The sequence below is a fragment of the Ptychodera flava genome, chromosome 15 (genome assembly GCF_041260155.1).
Source record: "Ptychodera flava strain L36383 chromosome 15, AS_Pfla_20210202, whole genome shotgun sequence".
Classification (NCBI taxonomy): Eukaryota; Metazoa; Hemichordata; class Enteropneusta; family Ptychoderidae; genus Ptychodera; species Ptychodera flava.
The window spans coordinates 33,865,847-33,892,228 of NC_091942.1; the positions used below are offsets into that span (position 1 = coordinate 33,865,847).

At 38.2% G+C, this 26,382-nt stretch overlaps 2 protein-coding genes across 4 annotated transcripts in view; both read right to left on the reverse strand.

Annotated features, from left to right (window-relative positions):
* Window positions 1-1,066: 1,066 nt before the first annotated feature.
* LOC139151962 (probable ATP-dependent RNA helicase DDX5) lies at window positions 1,067-15,917 on the reverse strand. Its single transcript, XM_070725022.1, has 13 exons — window positions 15,710-15,917; window positions 13,618-13,831; window positions 13,182-13,278; window positions 12,701-12,834; window positions 11,984-12,049; window positions 11,694-11,835; window positions 11,325-11,485; window positions 10,841-11,013; window positions 10,363-10,473; window positions 9,879-9,940; window positions 4,515-4,574; window positions 2,594-2,833; window positions 1,067-2,204 (listed from the first exon to the last, which is right to left on the reverse strand). The coding sequence occupies exons 1-13, from the start codon at window positions 15,769-15,771 to the stop codon at window positions 1,642-1,644; spliced, it is 2,085 nt and encodes a 694-aa protein (XP_070581123.1). The 5' UTR covers window positions 15,772-15,917; the 3' UTR covers window positions 1,067-1,641.
* Window positions 15,918-17,767: 1,850 nt separating this feature from the next.
* LOC139151966 (rho GTPase-activating protein 44-like) overlaps window positions 17,768-26,382 on the reverse strand; it is a 41,011-nt gene continuing 32,396 nt past the window's right edge. For 2 of the 3 annotated variants that reach the window (XM_070725028.1, XM_070725027.1), the window contains 3 exons: window positions 24,563-24,764; window positions 23,213-23,395; window positions 17,768-22,590 (listed from right to left, as the gene is read on the reverse strand). In XM_070725028.1, coding sequence (XP_070581129.1) covers window positions 23,215-23,395; window positions 24,563-24,764 — 383 coding nt within the window. In that variant the 3' untranslated portion in view covers window positions 17,768-22,590; window positions 23,213-23,214. The remainder of the gene's footprint in view (window positions 22,591-23,212; window positions 23,396-24,562; window positions 24,765-26,382) is intronic. The other variant, XM_070725025.1, reaches the window with a different exon arrangement.

The window sequence follows — 26,382 nt, forward strand, 5'->3', positions numbered from 1 at the left end:
GGCAAGGCAAAGGGTGTGAAGTCCTCTGATATTGACGTGGAGTATCAATTCATCTGTGAGCGTCCTTGTATCAAATGTCAGGGCATAAGTATCAACCAAGATGTCTTATTAATGACCAACAATTGAGAAATTTTATTCGTTTTTGTTCTAGAGACATACAGTAATTTTTAACTTGGCAGTGTTTATATACAAAGTATTTGAACTGAGAACGGAATAATTGTTATTGTGTGTACACTTGTATTGTCTCTCTTTTCGTTTCTGTGGGCTAATTTTTGCAATTTGGGCTGGGGACCTTTATTATAATAAGAGCAATGAAGTTGTAAAAAAAGTCATACAGAATACCTGTAGAGCTGCTATTGGGAGGTTACTACCCACATCTGTTGAAGTGATGACAATGTCCAGGGAACATTGTAATGGTTTTCCGTTGTGTCGAGCAAGAGATATGCCAGTTCAAAAGAATGTTTCTGCTCAATGGAAGACTATTATCATTTCACGTACGCTGGAGGTGCATTTCATTGATCCATGCCGCTAACATTGTGAAAACCTTTGCATTGCTGAAGATGTCTGAAGATAGTGACTTAGTTCATTTAATGAAAATATTGTACGGCTGATTTGAGTGATGCCTGGAATGTCTAGAGTAAAGAGCTTTCCTAGAAGGGGAATTTAACATGAAATGTTTTGTGCTGCAGGAATGACTTCTGTATTGGCCACAATGCATAGGATTAATTACTTGGGCAGGACTTCACGCTACCTTCAATGTAGTCTGGCATTGAGATAAGTACTGCTGCTTATTGCAATTATATGGCACAAACACCATTCCATACAAAGCTTGGCTTGTTCTGCACAGCTGGCAACTACATAGTAACAAATATTGAATATTGCAAGATCTGGCTATGTGCTAGAAACAGTCTTTTACTTTATCTTGCATACCAAACAAACAAACATGCACATCATCACTCACAGATTCACTTGATAGGTTTTAAAAGATGTCTTGTGTAAGCCTGAAATTCATAAAATGGAATTTGCCTTAAATCTCTTCTAATGCAAATTAAGTCCAACAAGGTAATTTCAATTTATAACTGTTTATTAACATATTCAGTGTCTTAAAATTAACACTTAACAAGTACATGATGAAAAAATAGGTAAACTCTACCCCCTCTATGGCTGCAAAAATACGCAAAAAAAAAAAAGGAAAAAAAAAGAAAATAGCTGAAAATTACACCTCCCCCCCCCCCCCCATCTCAAAAAAGGGCGAAGGAAAATCTCCACAATTATAGTCCCTTGAAGCACTGTCTCAAAGCTCCTTGCAGCGCCGTCTCTCGTGGTACCCCTTCAAAAAAGGACCCCCCAAAAAAAATTAAAATAAAAAAAAACAAACACAAATGGGACAGTTTCATAAAAGGTCACAAGGTAAAAATATAATAAATAGTCCAGAACTGATGCAACAGTAGCTTACTGAACATTACCTTCTCACAATCACTACTGACTGATCATACAAATCAATTTGAGTAAATATCAATGTTGTGCTAAAGTAAGCCATGGGTTGGCTGAACATTGGTCCGTGTAAGACTTGTGGTACGTGTCACTGATAAAAACTTGTAAAGGATCTATTGTGCCTTATTTAGGTACGATGACAAGTATCTACTGGTTCTGCTGTTGGTTTTGTTGTTGATAGGCAGCATACTGCATGGCATATGCCTGATACTGCTGAATATTTGGATATTGTTGTTGTTGTTGTTGCTGTTGTTGTTGACCACCTACTGGGGCATTTTGTACATACCCATTGGCCTGATTATACATGTGTGGATTATTCTGCATTGCCTGTCCTCCAGCCTGGTTTCCCTGCCCATTGCTCTGCTGCCCATAACCCCCTGAGCCACCCAATTTTTGGGTTTTACGTGGTGGGCCACTGTCTTGACCATAGCTGGATCTGTGTCCCCCATGGGTTGGTTTGGAACCCCCATAACCACCACCCTGTCCCCCAGAACTACCAAATCCCCCACTACGACCAACTTGACTACTGGAACCCCCATACCCCCCACTACGGGAACCTGGACCAGAATCAAAAGTACGTTTCTTTGGACCACTCAGATTACCACCACCACCAAACTTGGAACCTCCGTAACTTGGTTTTGGACCACTACTGCCACGGAACTGTGATCCTCCACCATAGCCACCACCGGTCCTGAAGCGATTTCTACCCCCTAAAAGAATCAAAGAAAGAAGAAATGGAACAGTTTTAGAACACTTCCTTTCATTCAGCATAGGAAGAAATAAACACATCATTCTTGAAACACATCAACGGAAAAATATTTACTTTGCAATTACAAAGAGCTGGGTCACCTCGCATTAGTTTACTAAAGAGACAAGAATATAGTTATAGATCATTTTATCATTAGTGATTGAAGTCAGAGAGAAAATGTTTACTTAGCAATTTCATTGAGAATTCACAAATGAAATTGGGAAGTAAACACCTCACATTCTGCACATGAAATGGTGCTAACATTGTTGCCAACATCAAGGTACCAAGTTTGAGCTGTTCACTAATTGCAGCGAGATAAAATGGAACCTATAAAATGAACTTTCCACTAACCTCTCCCACCAAATGTTTTCTTGGCTGCATCTCCCATACTGAGCAACTTTGGATTGATAACTTGGTTAGCTTCTTGGAGAACTGATATCAGTTCAGGAGCTTGCTTCATATTGGAGGCAGTGAAGAAAGTATAAGCTGTGCCTGTACGTTCACTACGTGCAGTACGACCAATACGGTGAACATAGTCTTCTGTTGAGCTCGGGTAGTCATAGTTTATCACAAATTTGATGTCTGACACATCTGTTATATGTTAAAGTGTGATTTTGTACCAACACACCATAACAATGGGACAAAGCGAACCAAAGTTAAGAAAGTTAGGACAAAGGAAATAATGATTATAAAATGAAGTCTTGGTGGAGAGAGATCTGGAACATGAAAATACAATCGTCATTGTTTGCTTCTGCCATGACCACTACTTGCTGTAGGTAAAGAAACCAGCACTGATGCACACTCCCACATAAACTCAAAATGCTACTCACATGACTGTCATGTGATGTCCTTTGGCCAGCTTAGTATGATGCTCCTTCGTGGCACCAGGAAGTATTCATAAGAAAGGAAAACTCCCCAAGGTAACACTCATAAGGAGCTCATGTCTAAAGACTGCTTACCTTGGCAGGGAGCATGCATCGTATCCACACCCTTTGTCAACATCCATGTTTTCCTTTTACTCGGTAATTGATCCCAGAGACTTGAAAATACGGACAGCTTGTCGGGACCAGAAACAAAACTTTCTTCCCAACTTCTCAGTATTGCACATTTTAAAAAGCTTGGGGATCACAAATTGTGTCTGTCATAGAACTGCGGGTCTCATACACAGCGAAACCTTTTTGTACAGCTCAACAGGCAAAAAATCAATGGAGAACAGCAGAGCTGACAAGTTTTGCGTACACTGTCCATGGGATACTTTGCATTGACAAAGAGTCTTTCAAAACTGGCAATGTCTTAGCTTTTTTTGGTGGATGGTATGTAATAACAGGTTTTACTCTACCGCTGCAGGTGGCAGGTGATCCCCGACATGACATCAAATCACATGTTGGTGAGGGAGAGAACGTCTTCATTTCCAGCGGAGCTGTCACAGTGATGCGAGACTGCACTGACACAACTATCTAAACCTCATCAATTCATAAAGTCAACTCTTTGCTGCACATGTTGCAAACTTAAAATATCCAAACTCTTCCATCATGGAATGCCTCCAGCTGCGAGTTGTTTATCTGCATACTGGAAGGAGGCATTTTTGAATATTCTAACTCTCGACTTGAAAAAGGTTATTTAGAAAGCCTCCTTTGTGACTCCGTAAACTTTTCAAAGTCTTCCATGAATTCCATGAAAGAGAAAATTTTTTTTTTTCCGGCAGCAAAGGAGCATCCTCTTCTTCAGGGATGCTTCTCTCCAAATGATGTATCAAAGCTAAATGACCAATTTGTCATGAGGCTAGAAGTGCTCGTACTTCACGCCTATCTACGTGTGCAAAGCTGAGGCACTGCACTGATTGAGATACGGAATCGCTCATCTCCCCCGACAAATCGACCACTGTCATGCCATGGGTCCTGCCGCAGACAGTATCTACAGAAAAGACCAAACTCAAAAGGAGCGCAACAGGTGAGTGTGGACTTCTCTGAAACAGGAACATTATCGAGATGACTTGCAGGGTGCAACTGTAATGCCGTGGTTCAATACAACAGAAGTACAATTTGGGACTGAAACCTACGTATGGTACTGGTGAGAGAATAACCCAGTGACGTTACTGTATGCACTGTTAATAAGAAAGGTAACAAAACAATGAGATATTACTCTCTATTTGACAGTTTGACAAAGACTGAGCGATTTGACACATGCAACAGCTGACTGGTATTCACAAAATAGGAAACATAAACACCACAGCATAGCACAAATACTAAGCAATTAATTTGAATATACAAACCTAGACCACGAGATGCAACATCTGTGGCTATGAGGATGGGTGCATTGCCGGACCGGAATTCTGCAAAAAAAGACAAAAACAGTCAACTTAATGATGGATGTAACATCTTGAATTGAAGAAATATTTTCATAAGATAAGTATATAGTCTGTACATTCCTTGAAAATCCTTGATTTTCAAAGCTTCCTGGAAAGTCCTGGAAGAGTTCTTGAAGATGAAATTGATTCTGTGAAAAGCGATAAACCACCCAGAGTTTCAAAAATGACAAGATGTTTAATCCTTTATCTCCTAAGTTGCATTTATTTCTATGGTTTGTCTATGGAGCCTGGTAGAAAGAGGATTAATCTTGATATAATAATATGATATTAAAATGCTATGTACAAATGATATCTAGTATAAATGATATCTGGAAAATGTTTGTTTTTTACCTCAAGTCCCTGAAAATTGTGGAAAAAGTTCTTGAATTTTAAGTGACTGTGATTGTATGGACCCTGGATATGGGTGGGATTGGGATTCAGATGCAATTCTACCTCGTTATCCCGCACTTCGGGATCACGTGAGATAGCATTGCGCCTGCGTGGCTTCAGTGCGTTGCTGATTTTGCGTGGCGGAAGACGTATTCCCCTCGGCTCCACGTTGTGTGGCCGATGTTTTTTTTTGTATGTGCTTCAGGTACGTTATTTCTCGACTCTAGACCGGGGTCGTGTATGTTTTGACATTGAACGGGTTATTTCCAATTTTAGATATTGTACGTACGTAGTACGTGGCAAATATATCAGGCCACGTTGTACGCAGTACAACAATGGACGACGCCATTTTGTTTCATGATAGCGAGTCACCGTCGACCTGTCATAGAGGCGACAAAGTTGATAAGGTGACCCATAAAACAGTTCAAGGCTCGTCAACGGCTAGTAAGAAAACCTTTATGGTGGATTGAGAAGTAAGGACAGTAGTAAGACTGGTATATCAGCTAGTGCTTCGACTGCAAGTACTTCGAAGGCTATGACGGCAGTCAGTGAGACCGCTAGCGTCGCTAGTGGTGGAGAGTCAACAATAGTAAATGAATTGAAGAGATTTGGTGAGTCGATGACTTGCACCATTTCGAGTTTGCAGCAGAACATGTCAAAGTCGTTCAGTGACATTACTTCAGTGCTTATGAGTCTGACAGATTCGAATTATGATGATGAATATGATGATACTGAGACTCAGAGTGAACCATCGACTAAACGTCAGAAAACTGATGATGACATTCCGAAAGACACTGATGTAGCTATTGATCAATTATTGTCAGGTGCTGACAACTCTGCTGATAAACAAGATCAGAGTAATGATGATAAGGGTGAACAGGCTCATGCTGGGGTGCTGAGTGATATTGCTTCAGATTGGAAAATTCAAGAGCATGTGCTCCAGCTATTGATTCACAGCTGGCATCTATTGTGAATACACTGATGAGACAGAAATCAACTGATGATAAAGTTACTGAGAAAATGGATCGTTATCCACGTCCAGAGAATTGCGAATCTCTGGTGTTAACCAAAGTAAATCAGCTGATTTAGGATCAGATCAAACCCGACACTAAATCTTCTGAAGTGAGATTTCAGAAAGTACAGGCTACCCTTGTAAAGGGCATATGTGCTATGGTTTCAGTGGTGGATAAATTACTTAAAGCACACAACAACCATAATGCAGGACAGCTGAAGTTAGAACAACTAGTTAAGACTGCTACTGATGCTGTTGCCTTGTGTGCACATGCAAATTATGAGCTTAATATGAGACGACGTGAGTGTATTAAACCAGACTTGCATCAGAACTATAGACACCTGTGTTCACCAACAGTGCCATTTACTTGTGAATTATTTGGTGATGAGTTGTCTAAGCAGCTCAAGGATTTAACGGAAGCTAACAAAGTTGGTCAGAAAATATCCAGTATGCGAGGATTTGGTCATGGTAGAGGTAGAAGAGGCTACCGTGGTAGATACCAAAGTAGACGTCCTTTTTTAGGACGGTCTTCAAGTCTTCCCAGGAAGGAGGGGAGAGGCAAATACTAGTACAGCCACACAGTGAGGTGAGTGTTACTCCTCACTTGCCAACACCAGCCATTCAAGTGGCAGGTAGACTGAAATACTTTGTACATAACTGGCAAAAACTTACCTCAGATAAATTCATTCTGGATTGTGTGTCGGGCTATCGCATTGAATTTATGGAGAATACATTTCCAAAGCAAGGGATTTTGCCAAGACAAATTCCATTTAATAAGGCTGAGAGCCAAATTATTGACAAAGAGATTAAAACGCTCATTGGAAAAGGTGTACTCATTGAAGCGACTCATTCTGTCGGAGAGTATATCTCTACAGTTTTTGTGAGAAAAAAGAAAGATGGAAGTTACAGAATGATTCTAAATTTGAAACGTATGAATCATTTAGTAGAGTATCACCATTTCAAAATGGAATCTCTCCAGTCTGCGATCAGACTAATGCGACCAGGTTGCTATATGGCATCAATTGACTTGAAAGATGCATATTATACTGTTCCTATTGCTCGGAATCATCAGAAATTTCTACGGTTTGTGTGGAGAGACAAAGTATATCAGTATACTTGTTTACCCAATGGCTTGGCTAGTGCACCAAGAATTTTCACTAAAATTTAAAGCCCATTTACTCTAAATTGAGACAGGAAGGGCATATCAATGTTGGGTATATTGACGACTCATATTTACAAGGAGATACATTTTTAGAATGTTCAATTAATGTTAGAGATACTGTAAATCTGTTTGGAGAAACAGGTTTTATCATACATAAGGATAAATCGGTCTTTGTACCTGTTCAAAGACTAGTTTTTCTTGGGTTTTTGCTTGACTCAATTACAATGAGAGTAATGCTTACAGCTGGAAAACAGGCTAGACTAAAGACTGCATGTGAAAATCTTCTTAATGTGGCAAACAAAGTCTCTATAAGAGCTGTTGCAGAGACTATTGGTCTTTTAGTCTCCAGTTTTCCTGGAGTACAACATGGCAAGTTATTTTACCATTGGTTAGAGATTGACAAAATTGAGGCTCTTCGCAAATGTGCAGGTAACTTTGATGCTACCATGAGTTTATCAGACAGAGCTCGTGAAGATTTGCATTGGTGGATTGCAAACATCTCGTCGACGTATAACCAAATTGATCATGGTAAACCAGATATTATAGTGAATTCTGACGCATCTATATCAGGCTGGGGTGCTGTCAGAGGGGATGTCACAGCAGGTGGCAGATGGTATATAGACGAATCTAAATTACACATAAATATATTAGAAATACAGGCAGCGTTGTATGCACTGAAATCTCTGTGTGTATCGGACACTGACGTACATGTTAGATTGTTAACGGACAATACGTCAGCAGTGGCTTATATAAACTCCATGGGTGGAACAAATCAAAAGAATGCAACAAAATTGCCAGAGAGATTTGGTTATGGTGCATAGATCGGAATATTTGGGTCAGTGCAGCACACTTACCTGGCTGTGAAAATACAGAGGCTGACAGAGAATCACGGATATTTCATGATCAGACAGAGTGGATGCTTAAACCTGATATTTTCAATAAATTGACAAGGCATTGGGGTTGCCCAGATATAGACATATTTGCTTCTAGGCTTAATAGGCAACTACCAACATACATTTCATGGAGGCCAGATCCACATGCCAAATTTCTCAATGCTTTCACTGTCTGTTGGACTAATCTGTATTTTTATGCCTTTCCTCCATTTAGCATAATAATGAGAGTTCTACAAAAAATAGAACAGGACAAAGCCACAGGAATTCTGATTGCACCTCTGTGGACAACGCAGGTGTGGTACTCCAAGCTGTTACAGCTACTAACAGACAACCCAGTGTTTCTTCCAATGCACAGCGATCTGATGACAATGCCACACACAAAGAGTCTTCATCCACTGCGGAAGAAATTACGACTAGTGGCATGGAAGTTGTCAGGGAATCCCTTGAACAGCGAGGAATTTCGTCAAGGGCTTCCAACCTCATCCTTGCTTCATGGAGATCAGGAACTCAGAAGCAGTATAAATGTTACATCGATAGATGGATTTTCTTCTGTAAGCAAAGGGAAATTAATCCTTTTCAACCACCTATAGAGCAGGCAATAGATTTTCTTGCTGCTCAGTATGAAAGGGGTTGTGGATACAGTGCAATGAATACAGCACGCTGTGCATTGTCATCAGTTATCACTCCTATTGGACACTGTACATTTGGTGCTCATCCTTTAGTAGCTCGTCTTATAAGAGGAGTTTTTCAATCTAGGCCTGCGTTACCTAGATACAATGATGTTTGGGATGTACAACCAGTATTGACTTACTTGCAACAGTTGTCTCCTGTAAGAACATTGACTCTCAAGGACTTGACATTAAAGCTTGTAATGTTAGTTGCATTGATAAGTGGCCAAAGGGTGCAGTCTATTCACAATTTGGACATTGACTTGATGAAAGTTGGCAAGTCGTCATATACATTTGCAATGAACTCTCACATTAAACAGAGTAGACCTGGTTATATTGCTCCTGTGATCAAGTTGAAAGCGTATCCACCTGATAAGAGACTGTGTGTTGCTCATACGATTTCAGAGTATTTAAGTAGAACGAAAAGTTTTCGTTCAGGTGAAACAAAGTTGTTTATAAGTTATGTAAAACCTCATAAGAAAGTGTCCCGTGATACTATTAGCCGCTGGATTAAAATAGTCATGTTGAGATCAGGAATTGATGTGAATTTATTTAAACCTCACAGTACAAGAGCCGCTGCAACCTCTGCGGCAAAAAGGAAAAATGTTCCTATTGAAGGTATAATGAGAATTGCAGGTTGGAGTTCCAAGACTACGTTTGCTAGGTACTATGATAAACCGATCTGTAATAGTTATGATTTTTCAAGTTCTTGAATGAGTAATATAAGCAAATTGCAATTGATATTGACATGCTGTGTTGTGTCTCATTTGCACATCAGATGCTTTAAAGTCTCACGTGATCCCGAAGTGCGGGATAACGAGGTAGAATAGAAAAATTAAACGAACCTTGTAAAGGTGAAGTTTGATAGAAATTCTACCGAGTTATCTATAGCGCTGAAGGGATTACGTGCCACTCCCATTATCCCACCCCTATATACTTGTGTGTTTATGTTATGGTAGTATTCATTTGGAACTTTGGTTTTAGGATGAAACCAATTTGCTGATGTGCTCATTCGACTGTTGAAGACTGAAGCCACGCAGGCGCAATGCTATCTCACGTAATCCCTTCAGCGCTATAGATAACTCGGTAGAATTTCTATCAAACTTCACCTTTACAAGGTTCGTTTAATTTTTCTATTATCAGAATTTATGACTTCAAACTTACCACTGAGAACCCAGTCTCTTTCTGGCTGTGATTTGTCTCCATGGATACACATTGCTGGCCACCTGAAACATCCAATTCATCAAATGTCAATTCTCAAATGGATTCAGTTCCACACAAGCATCTCATGGATGCAGCATGGAGTATATACACACAAATACTGTGAAAGCCCATGAATAACAGGTTTAAAACATTTGTATATAAGAAGAACTGTACTCAAATCTGCTTTCACAAAAGTTTCAGTTGCAAGGGGAAAAGCCTGTGTGTGTTATCTACTTTCCTCTTAGATGTATCAGCAGTCTTGGTTTCAAAATGCATAAATCACTGTTCCCTGATCTTTGCATAAACACTGATACCGTAATACGGGATAAACCATAGAAACTTTGGGTCTAATGTGCTTAAATGAAAGCATCTAAAAGTTCAAACCGTACAGCCAGCCAACAATCTCTCTCTCTCTCTCTCTCATATGAAATCTAAATAAACTTACCCATCTCTCCTCATTCTACGTGTCAGATCATCTGTCCTCTTTTTAGTTTCTACAAAGATAAGTGTCTTGTTTTCGTTCTCTTGCATGATTTCCTCCATCAGTCGTATCAATCTAACAGGAAAGGCAAGTTGGTATTAGAGATTGCTATGTTTGCTTCTCCTAATTTTCATGACTTTACCTTAGTGAGGTTACAGTTCACAATAACCAGACCGAATGTAGATGAAAGTATATTCTATTTTTGATGAACTACTGGATCAAATTATCTTACACACAATTGATTTGATATTTCATCTGCTGAATACTGCCTAACAGTCTGAATATAGGTGTCTCTTTTCAACAAACTATTGGTACAGGCTTTGAAGTTGAATTTCTCACAATTCTTGATATCAAGGGCTACACAGAGACTTTAATTACGGTCAGCTTTGAAAGATAAGGAATTCAATTACAATGGACAGACAGCATAATGTGCAGTACTTACTTGTCATCTTTCTCATGGTCTCCACAAACATCAACAATCTGTAGAATATTGTGATTTGCAGACAACTCAAGAGCACCAATGTTCACTTGAAAGTAATCCTTCAGGAAATCTTCTGCCAAGCTTCTGACTTCCTTTGGCCATGTAGCACTCCACATAAGTACTTGTCTGTCAGGCTGTACAGAGGCAGGATGAAAAGCTGCAGTCAATATACATTCCATACAACTGCTGGCTTTATTTATTTCAATGTAACACCAACGACATATTTGTCTGCATTCACTTGTGGAATTTCTTTTGTTTTTTTTCACATGGTTACATCAGAATTTCTGCATACATCTGTCTTCAAAATGGTGCAGTATATTGTCCATTATTAAAGCCGAGTACAATCAAGAATATGTGGTTGCAAAATTACTTGCATTGAGATAATTAACATTTGTAACCAAATCAAGAAGAAAGTACTTAGTATGGTTAGGTAGTTTTTACTTACCCTGATTTGTTCAACTATCTTTCTGATTTGAGGTTCAAAACCCATGTCTAACATTCTGTCAGCCTCATCCAGGACTAAGTACGTGCATCTCCTCAGGTTTGTTTTACCACTTTCAAGGAAATCCAACAGTCTCCCAGGTGTTGCTATGCACACTTCAACACCTATAAAGCACAACATAATATTTTGTGAACACATTTTGAGGTATGGAGCAACACAATCTGGTCTTGCTGCACTACAGAATGAGTCAAACTTCAACATGGCCACATCAACACCTGTCTTTGGAACTGGTACTTCTTCCTAGAAAAATCATTTTCATCAGTGACAGATACCAGGCTTTACAGAAAAAGGAAACCTGGCACATTTAATTACCTTTTTCGAGATCTCTTATCTGAGGTCCCTTGGGTGCTCCTCCATAGACACACGTGTTCTTTATCCTTGACGACTTTCCAAAGTCCACTGTCACTGCAGAGACTTGTTGAGCCAGCTCTCTGGTTGGGCACAGCACCAAACACTGCGGTGAGTAAGGTAACAAATATAGTTACTGTTTAAGTCAAGGGGGACGTGGTGTAGTTTTTGAATTTGAATTTTGCAACCACCGCATGCATAATCTAGTCAGAATATTATATTGCAGAATAGTGCATCATTTTTAAAATACTTACAATTGGGCCATCTCCACGTTCCAGGAAGGGCTGATGGTTGATGTGCACAACTGCTGGCAGCATGTACTGAAAGTGAAACAGAAAATTATCAAAAAAAGACAATGCAAAGTTTACCTATGAGCATAATTGGTGTGAGCAAACCAAACATAAAATACATCTATGTTGAATAACATTATGGTTTCTAAAAGGCTCTTGGTGAAACACAGCTTGTGTAAAATTATGCGTCGCAGAACATGCACTGCCTAGTTTTCAGTTATCATTGATATCCTTTTGGTCTTGAGGTCCTCTTAAGTCTTAGAACATGTACCTATAAAATCATCAGCAAAGCCTGAATGAATGGCACACAGCCCTTGTAAAAAACCATGGTTTCTCAGCTGCAAAGTTGCTTTGATGACAGCTCTTGTCAGTTCTTGCGAGGGAAATTTGTGATTGCTTCAAGTTCCTTTTATTTTCATGTGATTATGCACTTGTTAGACATTAGACAGGTATTCACACTCACTACCATGTCAAATTCTTGTATCATTTTTATCATACCAACACGTTGACTAACTCCTTCGTTTGATAAATAAATGAAACTGCAATGATTGAACAAGTGACAAAATTTAGTTATCATGTGATTAGGTGTTTAGTATGACTGATAGAACATTCAATATAAATTTTAGTCGAATTCCTCCTTGACTACATACTCACAAACTGAAAGCTTTTGTTGATACTTACAGCAAGTGTTTTTCCTGAACCAGTCTGAGCTATCCCAACCATATCACGTCCACTTAGAGCCATTGGCCAACCCTGAGCTTGGATAGCAGTTGGTTCAACAAACTTCAGCCTTTTCAAAATTTCAAGTATGTAATCTGTTGAAAGAAACACAACAGAAATATTAGCGTACAAATTCAATCAAATAGATAGGAACTGCTGAGTAAGTTGTTGCATGAAAGTGACATGCATCCATGACAATCAATCACATCTTTCATGATTAAAACTTTGGTCATTAAGAATTAAAATCATTAGTTTCTTGATCACATTGGAACTCACAAGATACCATACCTATTGACCTTGCACACCAGTCACCAACAAAAACCACTAGGCTAACTTGCATGAATGCACTATTTTGCATAGTAAACTACAATGGTAAGAATGAGATAATTGAGCAAAATGTTTGCATATATATTTACAAGAAGACAACTGACAGCTTTATTACCTGGAAATGAAGCTTCATCAAATGATTGCACTTGTTTTGGCACATCACGTCCTCTGACAGTGATCTGCCTCTGACGTCTGTACCCCTCAACTTCCTCCTGTAACAATTCACAGGATTAAAGTTCAAGTTAAAATGGGTTCTCACATTTCTGACCATATGCAAAACCTACATGTTTAGACATTAGGAGTAAAAATTTAAGGACAGTTATAAATGCCCTTAAACTTTCCCGACATGCCACTTTGCACATGCAATAGTGTCTGAGGATATTCAATGATATGACATTTATTCCTGTGCAGGTACTGAATATTTATACACATATATCAATCTCCACATTGTTTACCATGTTCAAGAAAATTATTCAAAGCTTTAAAAACTTCATAGGTCTTCAGCCTTTTTCACTAAAATGAACAAAAATGCGAAAAAGAAAAATACTTACGGGAGACCTTCTTGAGACCATAGGATGCTCCACATAGAAATTCTTCTCAAAGCGGGGAAGCCTGGCCATATCCCATCGTGGCTTTCTAAGTTTTTCACCAGGCTGGCTGTTGCTCTTTCCACCACCCCCCATAGATCCTCCACGGCCACCAAAGCGAGGTGCCGAATTCATGCCACTTCCAAAGCCAAATCCACCACCACGACCACCTCCATACCTGTAAAATTTAAACCACTGTTTAAACTACTGTACTTTGAGATGATTAAGGCGATACCGAATGATTCAAAGCGCATGTTGGTTGCTATCGCTGGCAACGTTCCGAACGCACACTTTTGCATGTGCAAAATCTAACTGTTCTGTTGTTTTCTATGGATTTTCGACTCCTGGTATTTTGAAAATGCTCAAAATCTTTCAACTCTCTCAACTGTCAACCAATTTAATTGATATTTTGTAGGATTATTGCAGTCATAGCTGAGAAAATAGATAAGCATGCGTTTCTAAAAATTCCGGACCGTTTATGAGATATCGCCATAAAACCCTTCAAAGTTTCACAAAATGACACAGTAGATATTTTCCAGTTCAAAAATCGTTTGTACTTGAACAGATTAACCTAGTCCATGCTAGGGGCTCGAAACAGGTATCTCATGTGTTACATTCCGAAATTTTGGAAAATTTGGTGCAAATTTGTAGGAGCTGAAACGTTTTAAAATAGAGCTGTGAAAATTTGCTTATTCACTAACTTAAGATTCACTAACTTCTCCATATTTGTCAAATGTTCCTTTCATTATCAAACTAAGTATCTGAAAGATGAATTGCTATTTAGCTGTAATAAGTGTATAACCAATAGATCAAACTTCAACGGACCGTTTATGAGATATCGCCATAAAACCCTTCAAAGTTTCACAAAATGACACAGTAGATATTTTCCAGTTCAAAAATCGTTTGTACTTGAACAGATTAACCTAGTCCATGCTAGGGGCTCGAAACAGGTATCTCATGTGTTACATTCCGAAATTTTGGAAAATTTGGTGCAAATTTGTAGGAGCTGAAACGTTTTAAAATAGAGCTGTGAAAATTTGCTTATTCACTAACTTAAGATTCACTAACTTCTCCATATTTGTCAAATGTTCCTTTCATTATCAAACTAAGTATCTGAAAGATGAATGGCTATTTAGCTGTAATAAGTGTATAACCAATAGATCAAACTTCAACGGTAGCCATTGTGGTACCAGCTGTAACATCATCAGTGAGACTACGTAACATTAATGCACTGTATTCGGTGGGCAATGAAAGTGTCCTCTGCATGCCTTGATGTTATTTATGTACTATCGAAACCATGCAACAGAAGGCAAAAATTACAATATTTACAAGCAGACTTCAATTGAATGGCTTACGGTGTAGGTTCCTGTTTAAAAGATACATGTAAATGCTAAATACATTTACTATACTGGCATTGGAAATACCAAATAATTAGAAATCTTCTGACTGTAGCAAATTGGGAAGAGACTGACTATCTCTCACTGTTTAAGTTTTTACGGTAAATGCAGTGGATGTAAGGCCGCCATATCTCTATGTCGAGACCATTGAGCCCACAGGCCGTTGGCATTAGACAACAGTCGTGGGACACCGCACCGACACTCTGCCTTGCGCTGGCAACCATTGAATGTAATGTAATACTATAGTCATGGCAGCAATGCATGAGCAATCTCTCGTAAGGTAGTCTCAGAGAAGTAAGCAGTCGGGGCTTCACTCGCAAAAGCCGCAAGGTTGAGGATCAACTCGAATTTCTATCGCTAAAATGAGTCACGTGAGACCAACCATGGCCTATGAACGTCATTTTGGATTTCCTCTTTTCAAAATTCCAGAGCTAAAAGACGATTTACCACGTAAAAGAGACACTCTAAAATCACCATTTCGCTGTCTGATCCGTAATTAGTACAAAGAGAACTGTATTTACCTCCAAAAACTATGTTATAAAGCCAGATTTCGCAAATTACGGGACCCAGAGTCCATCCGGCGTAGACAGAAACCCTACCCAACCATTTTGCCGATTTGACTTCTTTTTCTACAAAGTAATTTTGGTTCAGAGACTTACCCTCGTCTATCAGATCTGCTCGAAGAGTCATATGATCTATCACGATCGAAGCGAGACGACATATCTTCAGTTTGTAGTCAAAAACGTGAAAAAATATCAACACTTATGGAACTGTTGTCTCGAAAAACGACAAAAATGTGTGCTTTTCACTGTAGCTACGTCACTGCCTCGTTTGTGCCGGCTAAACCGAGTAGCTGTACACACAACTGATATCTATACGCGTCACTGTCACGGTTAAACTGTAAAGAAGTAAATTGCCTTCCATTCCAAAGTGTAAACCGTCTGTATTACTTATCAGAAAAATAAAACGTTAAAATTATCCATTATCAAAAAACAATGATATCTTTCCTTCCATACTTTTACGAACTTTTTTCTTCATCCGACCTAAAGCCAATTTGAAGTGATCAGTGTAAAAAGTCTCGATAAAGTGACGTTTTATAGTACGCCACCATTGTTAGAATCGCCCCTCTTTCGTTTTCAGTTAGTTTCGCTTTCCATCATACATACGTCCTGAGGGCGAACGCCAACTATTTTAAACCATAGCCCATCGATAAACTGTATATCGCCCAATGGGTCTCTTGTAAAAGCTTGAGGAAATTCACACAGATTTTAACTAGTTGACACTAAAAGTATTCACCAATTCCCTGGGCCAGCAAGTTGTATCACAGAGGCATCAAGCTAAATAATGAACACACATGTAATGACAAGAGGAAAGATATATAACAAAAATGACTTAGACGACAAATCATTAACACACATATAACACACATAACACATATACAAACAAACAAAATGACTGAAAAATGTGTTGCAAAATTTATATGTATAGTAATCTGAGTAAAACAATTGCAATCTTGTTTTTGAATACTGAGTCCACCGATTTCTTGGCATAGTGAAAGGATCACTTACGGTATAATAGACATTTTTCACAAACTTTTCAGTCAGTCTGCCACTTTTGTGTTAAATTTATTTGTTGTCTTTGCATCTTGTTACTTTCTTTTGCTTTGTTGGTATGTTGTCCTTTTGCTTACTGTATTGTTGTTCAGCCCGAGAACCCTGTAATGTGCTTTGTACTTTTAGAGATGAAGTGAATATTTCTTAACAACAGTCATTGAATGTTTTCCTCACTTGTCATTACAATTTGCACAAACAAATAACCTTCACATCGGAAATTTTGCATTAGATATTTAACCCTTTGAGTACTTTGAGTGCTGTAATTTTTCCCACCAAAATTTCAGTGCAATATTTCACCAATTTTTATGAATTTTTCTGTATTTTTTTTTATAATTTTGGATCAAATAGACATCACATTTCACGTTTTTATTTTGGTACAATTAATACATGGAGCAGTGTTGCTCTCAAATACTAACTTTGGTGCATATTGTATGTATATGTAAAGCTGGCTGTCAGGGACAGGTCACTTTTTATGTTTGTGTCTGTTCTGTGATTTATGCAGATTCTTACTATATTTTTATTTCTGCAATCGTGTATTTAAAACAAAATATTTGTGTCATTCTTTTGTCAAGGATACAGGAAGTCAAATAGAACTCTGCATTTCATAAAAGGAAGAAATTTGCTTAAAGCTTTTCACCTTGTAACAACTAGAGGAGACTGGATCGCATGATGACAGGGAAATCACCTGCCCGTCACCTCTTTTCTTTCAGCGAGAAACTAAAATTTTGATGGAAGACGATCAACATTCAAAAAGTGTCTTTTCAGTTGCCTAGTCTGGACTCTTCAGGCTCCCATACCAATGCAACTTGGGCAATCATGGCGTACCGCTGTCATGATGCCATATCTAGAGGTGAAGTCAGACTGATGTATATTGGTTCTAGCCTATTTTACGCCTTCAACATTTACCAATTTTGGCTGGACACTTACCCAAACACTATCCCTAAACCTAAGTCTAAAGTGGTAGGTAGAAAATAGCCCATTGGTAAATGTTCAGCACGATTTGTGGGCACAATCAGAAGTTCTAGCTAGATTACTTGGTACAAATATGGCACACACACCAACCCAGTGACATTCAATCCTCTCTCAAACAAAAACCAAAAGATGTTTTGATAAACAAAAGAAAAGTAGTTGTTTTATTTGCAACTTCTTTGCATGATCAGGTGATATGGCACATACAGAAAGCAAAAGCCGTTGCATGAACACAATCAGGATTTCTACAAAAGGATTCAATGTAGCTACAGATGTTGCCAACCAATCTTATAGCTGTGTAGCCTTTGTAAGTTGAAAAATGCCACTTGCTATGTTGCGGCCCAGTTAGTATAAAAGCATGTGTGTATGTAGAAGAATCACTTGAAATATGCAGAGTTTGCTCTGCAGAGTTGAAGCAATGCCGTGACAATTTGTTGGTGCCCTCTTAGGCAGTTTTTATATGCTGAGTAAAGTGTCTAATGAGCAGTCTTCTTAAGTTGAAAGATTATGAAACATTACGCATCACTGGATGTATACAAAGACAGGAGGGCAGAAAAAGCAGACAATTCTGTCACTGGTGAATTCGATTATTCCTTGGTCTCCGATAAAAACTACATATTACATCATAAATGTCTCAGATAAGCACCAATCAGCATCTTGCTTTGACATTTAAACAATGAAATGAAATGAACATTACACATACTCATTGGAAAATAGCAAATACATGAAGTACCCGCTCAAACAATGATAACAGACTGTACAATTACACACTTGTGACATGTCAAATGTAACTGTGTGAGGCTGTGGATCCTTAAAGTCTATTTGGACATACATGTTTTCACAGTAAAAAGGGTTGACACTGAGTAGTGAGTAGTATATATGTACCCCTTTAATTCCAAGGACATATAATAGAAATGCATGTCTGAAACTACACATTATGCCTGCAGTGGGTAGTTCAGCTTAAACTCTGCTATATTCAGCATTTTCAAATAATAAATGGTACGCGTGTCTCTGCTGCTACCTGACATAGCATAATACCATTTTGAAAAAGTGAGTAAAAAATTAATTACATTTTCATTTGCACTGGAGGAAATTCAAGTTCCTTAAAAATATGGTTGACATCAAATTGTTTAGGATGTCAGAAATATCTACATGGATACATAATGGAGCAAGCATACATATTAAACTTGGGAGGTACAATACAATGATTTAAAATTCTGTTGTGAACAGAACTTTCATATTGTTACAATTTCTAAAACTATTTTGGAAAATCTACTTGGAAAGGTGACAGGAGAAACTATACTGACGAAGCACATCCGATGTGGAGTACATCAAAGCATACTGGGTTCACTTATTGGACTCACTGACCATAAAAAAAGTGTGTTCCCATCTGCAGTGATGCTCCCCTGATCACAACCTGGCAAATGCATTTGCTACTATTGTTTGCTTGTCATCAGCGGCATGTAAAATGGACAATCTACCAGATTATGGGTTGGCATACAAACCGTTTCACGTCAATGTGCCTCACTGATTAATATAAAGGAACTCTGTACTATGTGATGACTTCCACAACAAGAAAATGACCTTTGCTATGAACCATACAATTTGCAAGGCAATCAATGATATTTCATTTAGAAACAAAATGTTATTCCAAATAAGCGGAATGCTATATGGTTTTGCAACTTACAAAACACAATTTGAGAGAAAGATCATATCCCTGCTTTGTTATCAATATAAGTGCACATTAAACACAACGATGAAAGTGTGAGTTTCTGAAAACTTAACAATAGAAATTCCTTATCAAACATGAAACAAGTTCAGTGTTTGTCTTCCTGGATATACTTGAAATTTCCCTAAAGACTTGGGTACCGGTAAATAAAATGGTTGGCTGAAATTGAAATATACATTTATAATGTGACATGAAACAAACATTAATATATGATAACACATATGGCACAGCTATCTAATACGAGGGATTTTGAATTATTTTTGTGAGTAGTGTTCATTTATATGGGATACACAGGATGGTCAAGCGATTCTTATCTTTTTAAGTTTACTAAACAGATGCAAACAGCCTAGAGAGCAAAGTTCAAACGGTTAAGAGAGGAACCACCGACACAATTAGGAAATGATACAACAAGAGCAAGAACGGTTGACAGGTGATGCAACATGTCAATTTGACAATGAAGTTACGGTCCACGCAAAGAAAAGTAACAAAGGTTCAATGTGAATTAAATGAGACAATACAGCCAATGCAGAATCTCATTTCAATATAGTACAACATAAATGTAAAACAAAAAAGTTTAACGATGATTAAAGATATAAACGTTACTCAGATATGTCAAAGCAATTTTGAAATAGCTACACGGACAATTTTCAATTCATTAAAAGTAAATATTTTCACAATATTCCCGTTATAGAAAATACAAAGTACAAAATATACCCCATTTGCTTGATAAACATTCAGTATTTATACTTGACTCCAATTTACACTTGACGCTTCTATCATACAATGAAAAAAGAAAAATATTTTTTTGACTATTTAATAAATGATTGCAACCTCGAAAACACCTGGTTTGTTTTCTCTGCACAAGACAAGGTTTTGATTTTTTGTAGTCTGGCGTATTTTGGTGGAGTTGCCTTACAACTATGCCATATTGACTTGGAGTAAAACCCAGGCTGTGGGTTATCACTGCACTGGTAAGTACAGAAGCAGCACAACAGAATTCATCTATTCATTTTTACACTGCCTGTAATCTATTGACTATACAAGACTCCCTAACATACAGATTCATAGATGAAGAAAAGGTATGTCAGACTTCACATATCTCCCTACCACCATATATGAAGGTTAATTTTACCAATTTAATCTCTTTTTTCTAGCGAACCAAAATATCAAATTTAGTATATTAGTACTGTTTTGCGGTAACACATGTCTATATCTACACATTTTACAATTACAAATTAATTACCTATTTTTTGATCAATGTTCTATCATTTAATATTCTGACATCTAGATATTAATGAATTATTGATTTACATATGAGGCAAGATTAGATTATCCAGACAAATAGTTGAATAAATTCAAATTCTCTGGTAAATTTGGCTTGTTCAAATTTACAGATTGATACATTTGGCATACTTTGTAATTACATTTTAAGGGCAATCAGCAAGTTTAGAAGGGCATTTTTGATTTGTATGAGTGAGTTTGATGGAGTAATGTTTGTATGACTTTGTGACACAAGGTGACCGATGTAATCACAGGGAAACTAGGTGTTACTTTATCAAGTACATATTTTCCTATCATGAGTTGACTAGTTTGTTGCCAGTTTTGTCAAAAAGACATGCTGTTTTTTCTCAAAGTCATCCATACAACTGTACCAACACTGAAAATTGTAGCAATTTCATGTAAACTTTCAGCATTTTCAAGTACACTTTAAAAGTCATAGCTATCTGAATGGCAAGCTGCAGTCATTTCTGTCGTAATGATAAACTGTCGGGCATCAATTGAAACATACCTGCTTCCAAGGAAAGCATGAACCAAGAAAATTACAAACTCTTGAAATTTTAATGTTTGTGAGGATAATCAAGTTTCTTGAAGAACACAAAGCTACATATGACACTCAGAATTTTAAATGAAACTTTGAGAATTTACCCTTTGCTGTCATATTCTAACAATGTTTTCCTGTTTTATCACCAAATATAATTCTTTGTCATTGTGACTGTCAACCTCATCCTGCCAAGTTCATATGTCACCATCAGGTTGAGCTGGTTAAAAGCAATACACCATAAAATGTCCCAGGTATTACACTTGAACAAAAACTTGAACATTTGAAGGCCCCCTGAAAACAGACATATTTTACACATGATTTTTACTCACTGAACCAGCTATACCATATTATGGCACATTAGTGAAAGTCTGTTTAGGTTTTGGTTCATTACTGCTTTTTACTGACTTGACAGATGGGGAATTGACAGGCCTGGTAGCATAAGAGACATCATACAACTTTGACACTGATCATGGAAAAGATGATTATATACTATTTGGTGTGTAAGGATCAACCCTTACATCCATGGGACACCAGGGTTTTCTATATTTCCAAAAGGCAACTACGGGTAACATGACATATTAGAAATGACAGCCCAGTGTGACTGCCACACAGCTGGGTACATATCGCATGCACAACATATACTGCGGGTGTCATATATGAATACGCTGAATAAATGATGAGTTGTGTAATTTCACTAAAGCACCAATACGTCCTGCATAGCTTGTTTGCTAGCTGAAAGAGTTAAAGCTGAGCTTCTTGAGGAGCTAGAGTTGTAAATGTGTAAAAACTGACACAATCCGTAATATGGTTGCTAAAGAAATGTAGAGTGATTTTCTAGAATAAGAAAGCTGCCCATTTATTACTGGAGGTTGTGTTATGCTGACTGTCTTGTAATCTGATTACCTATACTTGAAAACTCATTGGAAGTAATTGCAACTGAAGTAGAATCTGCTTTACAGAAGAGTATCGTCAGTGTCACTATTTTTTCTTTCTTCCCGAATAGCAACTGGTGGAGGTGGTGGGGCTGTGCTTGGCTTGCTCCTGGCAGGTAGAGTTCTCGCTTTGCCTCCCGTCTGGTCATCTGCAAAAGGACTGGGAGAGGCTGGAAGAGTTGTGTCTTCTGGGATAGCCATGGGTGCCGAGGCAGTCCTCTTGTGCGTCTTAGTCTCATCATCGCTGTCGTTGTTCTCTTTGGAGCTGGTAGGGCTGTCAGCTTTGATGACTGGCGGTGGGGGTGGAGCTTCTTTAGGGGACATTGTTGGCTTACTGGCAGGAGATGGAGGGTTGTCTGTTCTGGCAGCTGGCACTGGGGGTCTGTTAGGCTTGTTACCTGGTACTGGGGGTGCGGGTGCTTGCTTTTTCTTGCTTTTCCTGCGTTGCACATCACTCTCTGGGCTGACCGCTAATCTACAGATGCATAGGCATGATGATAACGGAAAATTATGATCAAGAAGTTAACTTCATTGGAAAAATTTTCCACATCACCATAGCTTAAGCAATGTATTTTGATCTATGTGATACCTGCTTTACGCAATTAATTTAACACAGCTATCACATGTATTTTGAATTTAACCTGTTCACCCCCGGCTCCCTGTGAACAGGTCAAATATTGCCATTGATAACAATGGGCTTGAGCCAAACCATGGTGGTGGAGGGGTTAAGTTGTTACATGAAATGCATGCACCACAGCGTTATTAGTAAAGCTCTCTCCAAGTACAGTGACTACACTAGTTGGTGCAATCAGTTCATGCAACATTTCTGTACAGTTCAAAATTACCATTCCAACCTTTCTATGGTGAGTTTGCGTAGCAACCAGTGAAACTATTATTCACTTACAATTATATTCAAAGAGAGCATGGGAGTCTCTCATAACAGACAAGTGCTTTAACTTTTCATGTTTTGGTTATAAATAGATAAAATTACGTGTTTGGCAAGGCCTAGGCTGTTAGAAGCAGAGTTAGAAGTTCTAAAGTTGTCATTGAAAAACACTTTGACACTCATAGCATTAATTGGCCCTTACGATACCTACTGTCATTGATTGTTATTGGGCCTCGGAGGAGGTTGAGGCTTTATAGAAGTTCTAGGACGGGGTGCTGGTTTAGGTGGTGTAGGCTTGTTAGTGGGCACCCTCGGAGGGGCATTCCGTGCATGGCTACTTAACACTGGAGATTGGTGTGCTGATTCATTCACTGGAGAGGTTTCAAGATTGAGGCTACAAAGTCAGTAAGAAATAACAGAGTTACAGTACGTTAAGATATACAAAGAACAGGTGAGGTTCACAGTTGAAGTTCACACACAAGCCTTGCATGTACCAGCGGTTGGTGAAGAATGTGAGTGTGGAGTTGTTTGACAACAGATGACTAGCCAAGATGATAACTGGGAGTAAACTGTGAAGTGGACACTTTGTGAAGTAAAGCAAAACACTTGTCTGAGTGAGAAAGCATTCATGTTCTCTTATCAATGCTTTAATGTCGCGCACACAGTGTGCATCAGTATTGACCTTTGCAGCAGCAGTGTGATCTAAACCAAAATCATTGTAACATATTCTATAAGAATCAAGTACAAAGTTTGATGTGAGTTCAGTTAAATCTGCTACCTTTTAACTATCAACATTTGAATTAGCTAAACTTTGGAAGAAAATAATATTTAGATTTCTGTTAGATCAAAATGTTGGGTAGCTGTTCACTTTGAATTTTCTTGGGGATGTGCAATGTTGCTATGTCTTTTTCAACAAGATGTTGCATTGTTGGAAGAAATGGTAAAAATGTTGCAATACACTTAGTATGGTTACAATGTAGTCCTGTTGGAGTATGATTGTTTGCACATGTACACAGATGAGAAAATGTGACACATATACATCATACAATTCATAAAGACAAAGTACTAATAATAATGTTACATTTTATGAAACAAAACCTGGCTATTTTGATTATTTGAGCTTTTAAACAAGTGTACATCCATAAACTTTTTAATTACTGTATTGTGCAAAAATTAAAGTAAACACATTATTTCCTGCACACTGCCAATTATAGTACGCGATTGTTTCTTTGAAAGTCACAAAGTTTCATCAAGTCATTGTGGTAACATGTACACCTATGCATCGACACTCTAGGAAGGGTAAGCCCACCCAATTTTTTCACAGAAAAATACTTAATATTGTCACATCAAAATGTGAAAAATGATTTTTAATTTCATTAAAGTTTGTGCCAAACAGAATAAGAGGAGAAATCAAATGGAGAAGACTGAATAACTTGACAGTCTACATACAATTCCTCTTTCTTTTGGCCAAAGAACAAAACCAAAGAACAAAACCTTAAAATTGAGGGCCATGTCTAAGACACAAGACATTATCACTGCACTTAAAAGCTATGTTCAGTACCTATCAACTCTGTCTGGCTTCTCTGGTGTTTTCTGTTCTGTTCGCACATTTTCATGTGATGGTGTTCTTGCCATGGGTTGCGGTGGTGTCTGTTGCACTTGTTGAGTACTGCTATGTTCAGGGTGAACATCGTTATGAGTTGGCCTGTTTGCAAGCCCTGTGTGGGTCCCTGACTGTGCCGAGTTCTGACAGAAGTCAATTTCTGAAATGGGGAAGAGATAGCGTTGTGTTTCAAAGAATTCCATTTTGGATTTGATTCTGGAAGTAATATCTGTTTTAAGCCTTGTACGAAAGTTTTCATATTCCGAGGAAGGTTTTCCGTGCGATACACTGTGGATAAGTACTATTTGTTTCTCTAAACTAACTGACCTTGACCGTAGTACTTTTACATTTGATCAAAGCCTTTTCAGATGCAGCTCCGGAATTACTGCAAGTTCTCTCAGATACTCACAGACTTTGTTGACATATCTGATTCAGAATTTATGAGTGTCTGGCTAGGATGTCATACACGATTATGTTCATGTTTCGAGACCATAACATTACACTGCGATCACGATGATTGGCTGCCGTGACATTCTTCTGAACATGTATTATGTTGTGAAGCACAGTTTTCGTATGTGTGAATGCATGTTACACTTAGGCTATGTCTCTTTCTTACTTCACTTAGTTACCCTTTGTGTGACACTGAGAGTGTGCTGCATTACATATTATTGCCTGAATACATGGGTTTTTGTGCCAAAGAGCAGGTGACAATTTGCCCAATGACAGGAGGGCAAATTGTCTCCTGCTGCGAGGGCACATAAACCCATGTATTCAGGCAATAATATGACATAGTATAACATGCCTCTTCACAGTTAATGCTGTATGACATTTATTACATGCACAGCATTCTCAAACAATTTTACCATTATCAACCAGCATCTAACAGATTTTAATGAAAGTCAAAATAGCAGTGCCTGCATGGATATTTTACAACTAGCTTTAAGCGTCTACCTTGACATCCGTTGGCTTCACCGGACCGGTAACAATGGAAAACGGTCCATACATCATTCACACAGCCCACTAACTCCCTGATGTTCCTGTTCAAACAATGCACTGATTTGCACTCATATCGAGGCATGTAATAAATGAGCTAGAGTACTGCCTGCGTATGTTACCAATGTGTATGATAGCTGGTCATGTCTCTCTAGAGCCTGCTATACCATCAACAGAAATGTAAGTTTTGTTTCCTCACATCTTTGTCATTTGAATCTTCTTTATTTGGGTCCAATTCTGTTCATTGCCGAAAGTGAGTTGCCCTTTTCACGCAAACTCTTTGATTACTTGCCGCGGTTGATATCATTCATAAAAATTTAGAAGATAGAAAGCTGATATACCGGTAATTGTAAGTGATGATTGTTTACATGTTGAAATATATATGGGATTTTTCTGTGTTTTTACATTTTTGAGTTTGTCAGACATTTTTTCTATTTTGCTGACTATCTATCTTGATGGGCCAATTAGTTTAAACCAATTTACAGAGAATCAATTAACCTCCAAGCAGGCTGAACAAGTGCACAAATGTCGAATATTTCCAAGGAATTATGAATCTGTTTTCCAAGGGGAATACGAACAGTACTGTAGGCCCTACATTTTGGGACTCGGTCACAGCACAGGTTATTTGAACTTGCTGAAACATTTTCACCTTATTCTCTCTCACATTAAGTCTTTGTTGTCAATTGAATTTTAAATCCTCTCAAAAATTTGCTTTTTCTTAAATATCATACGGAATATACTGCTGACACAACCTGACTGATGTCTGAACTAGTCTATGTCTAAAC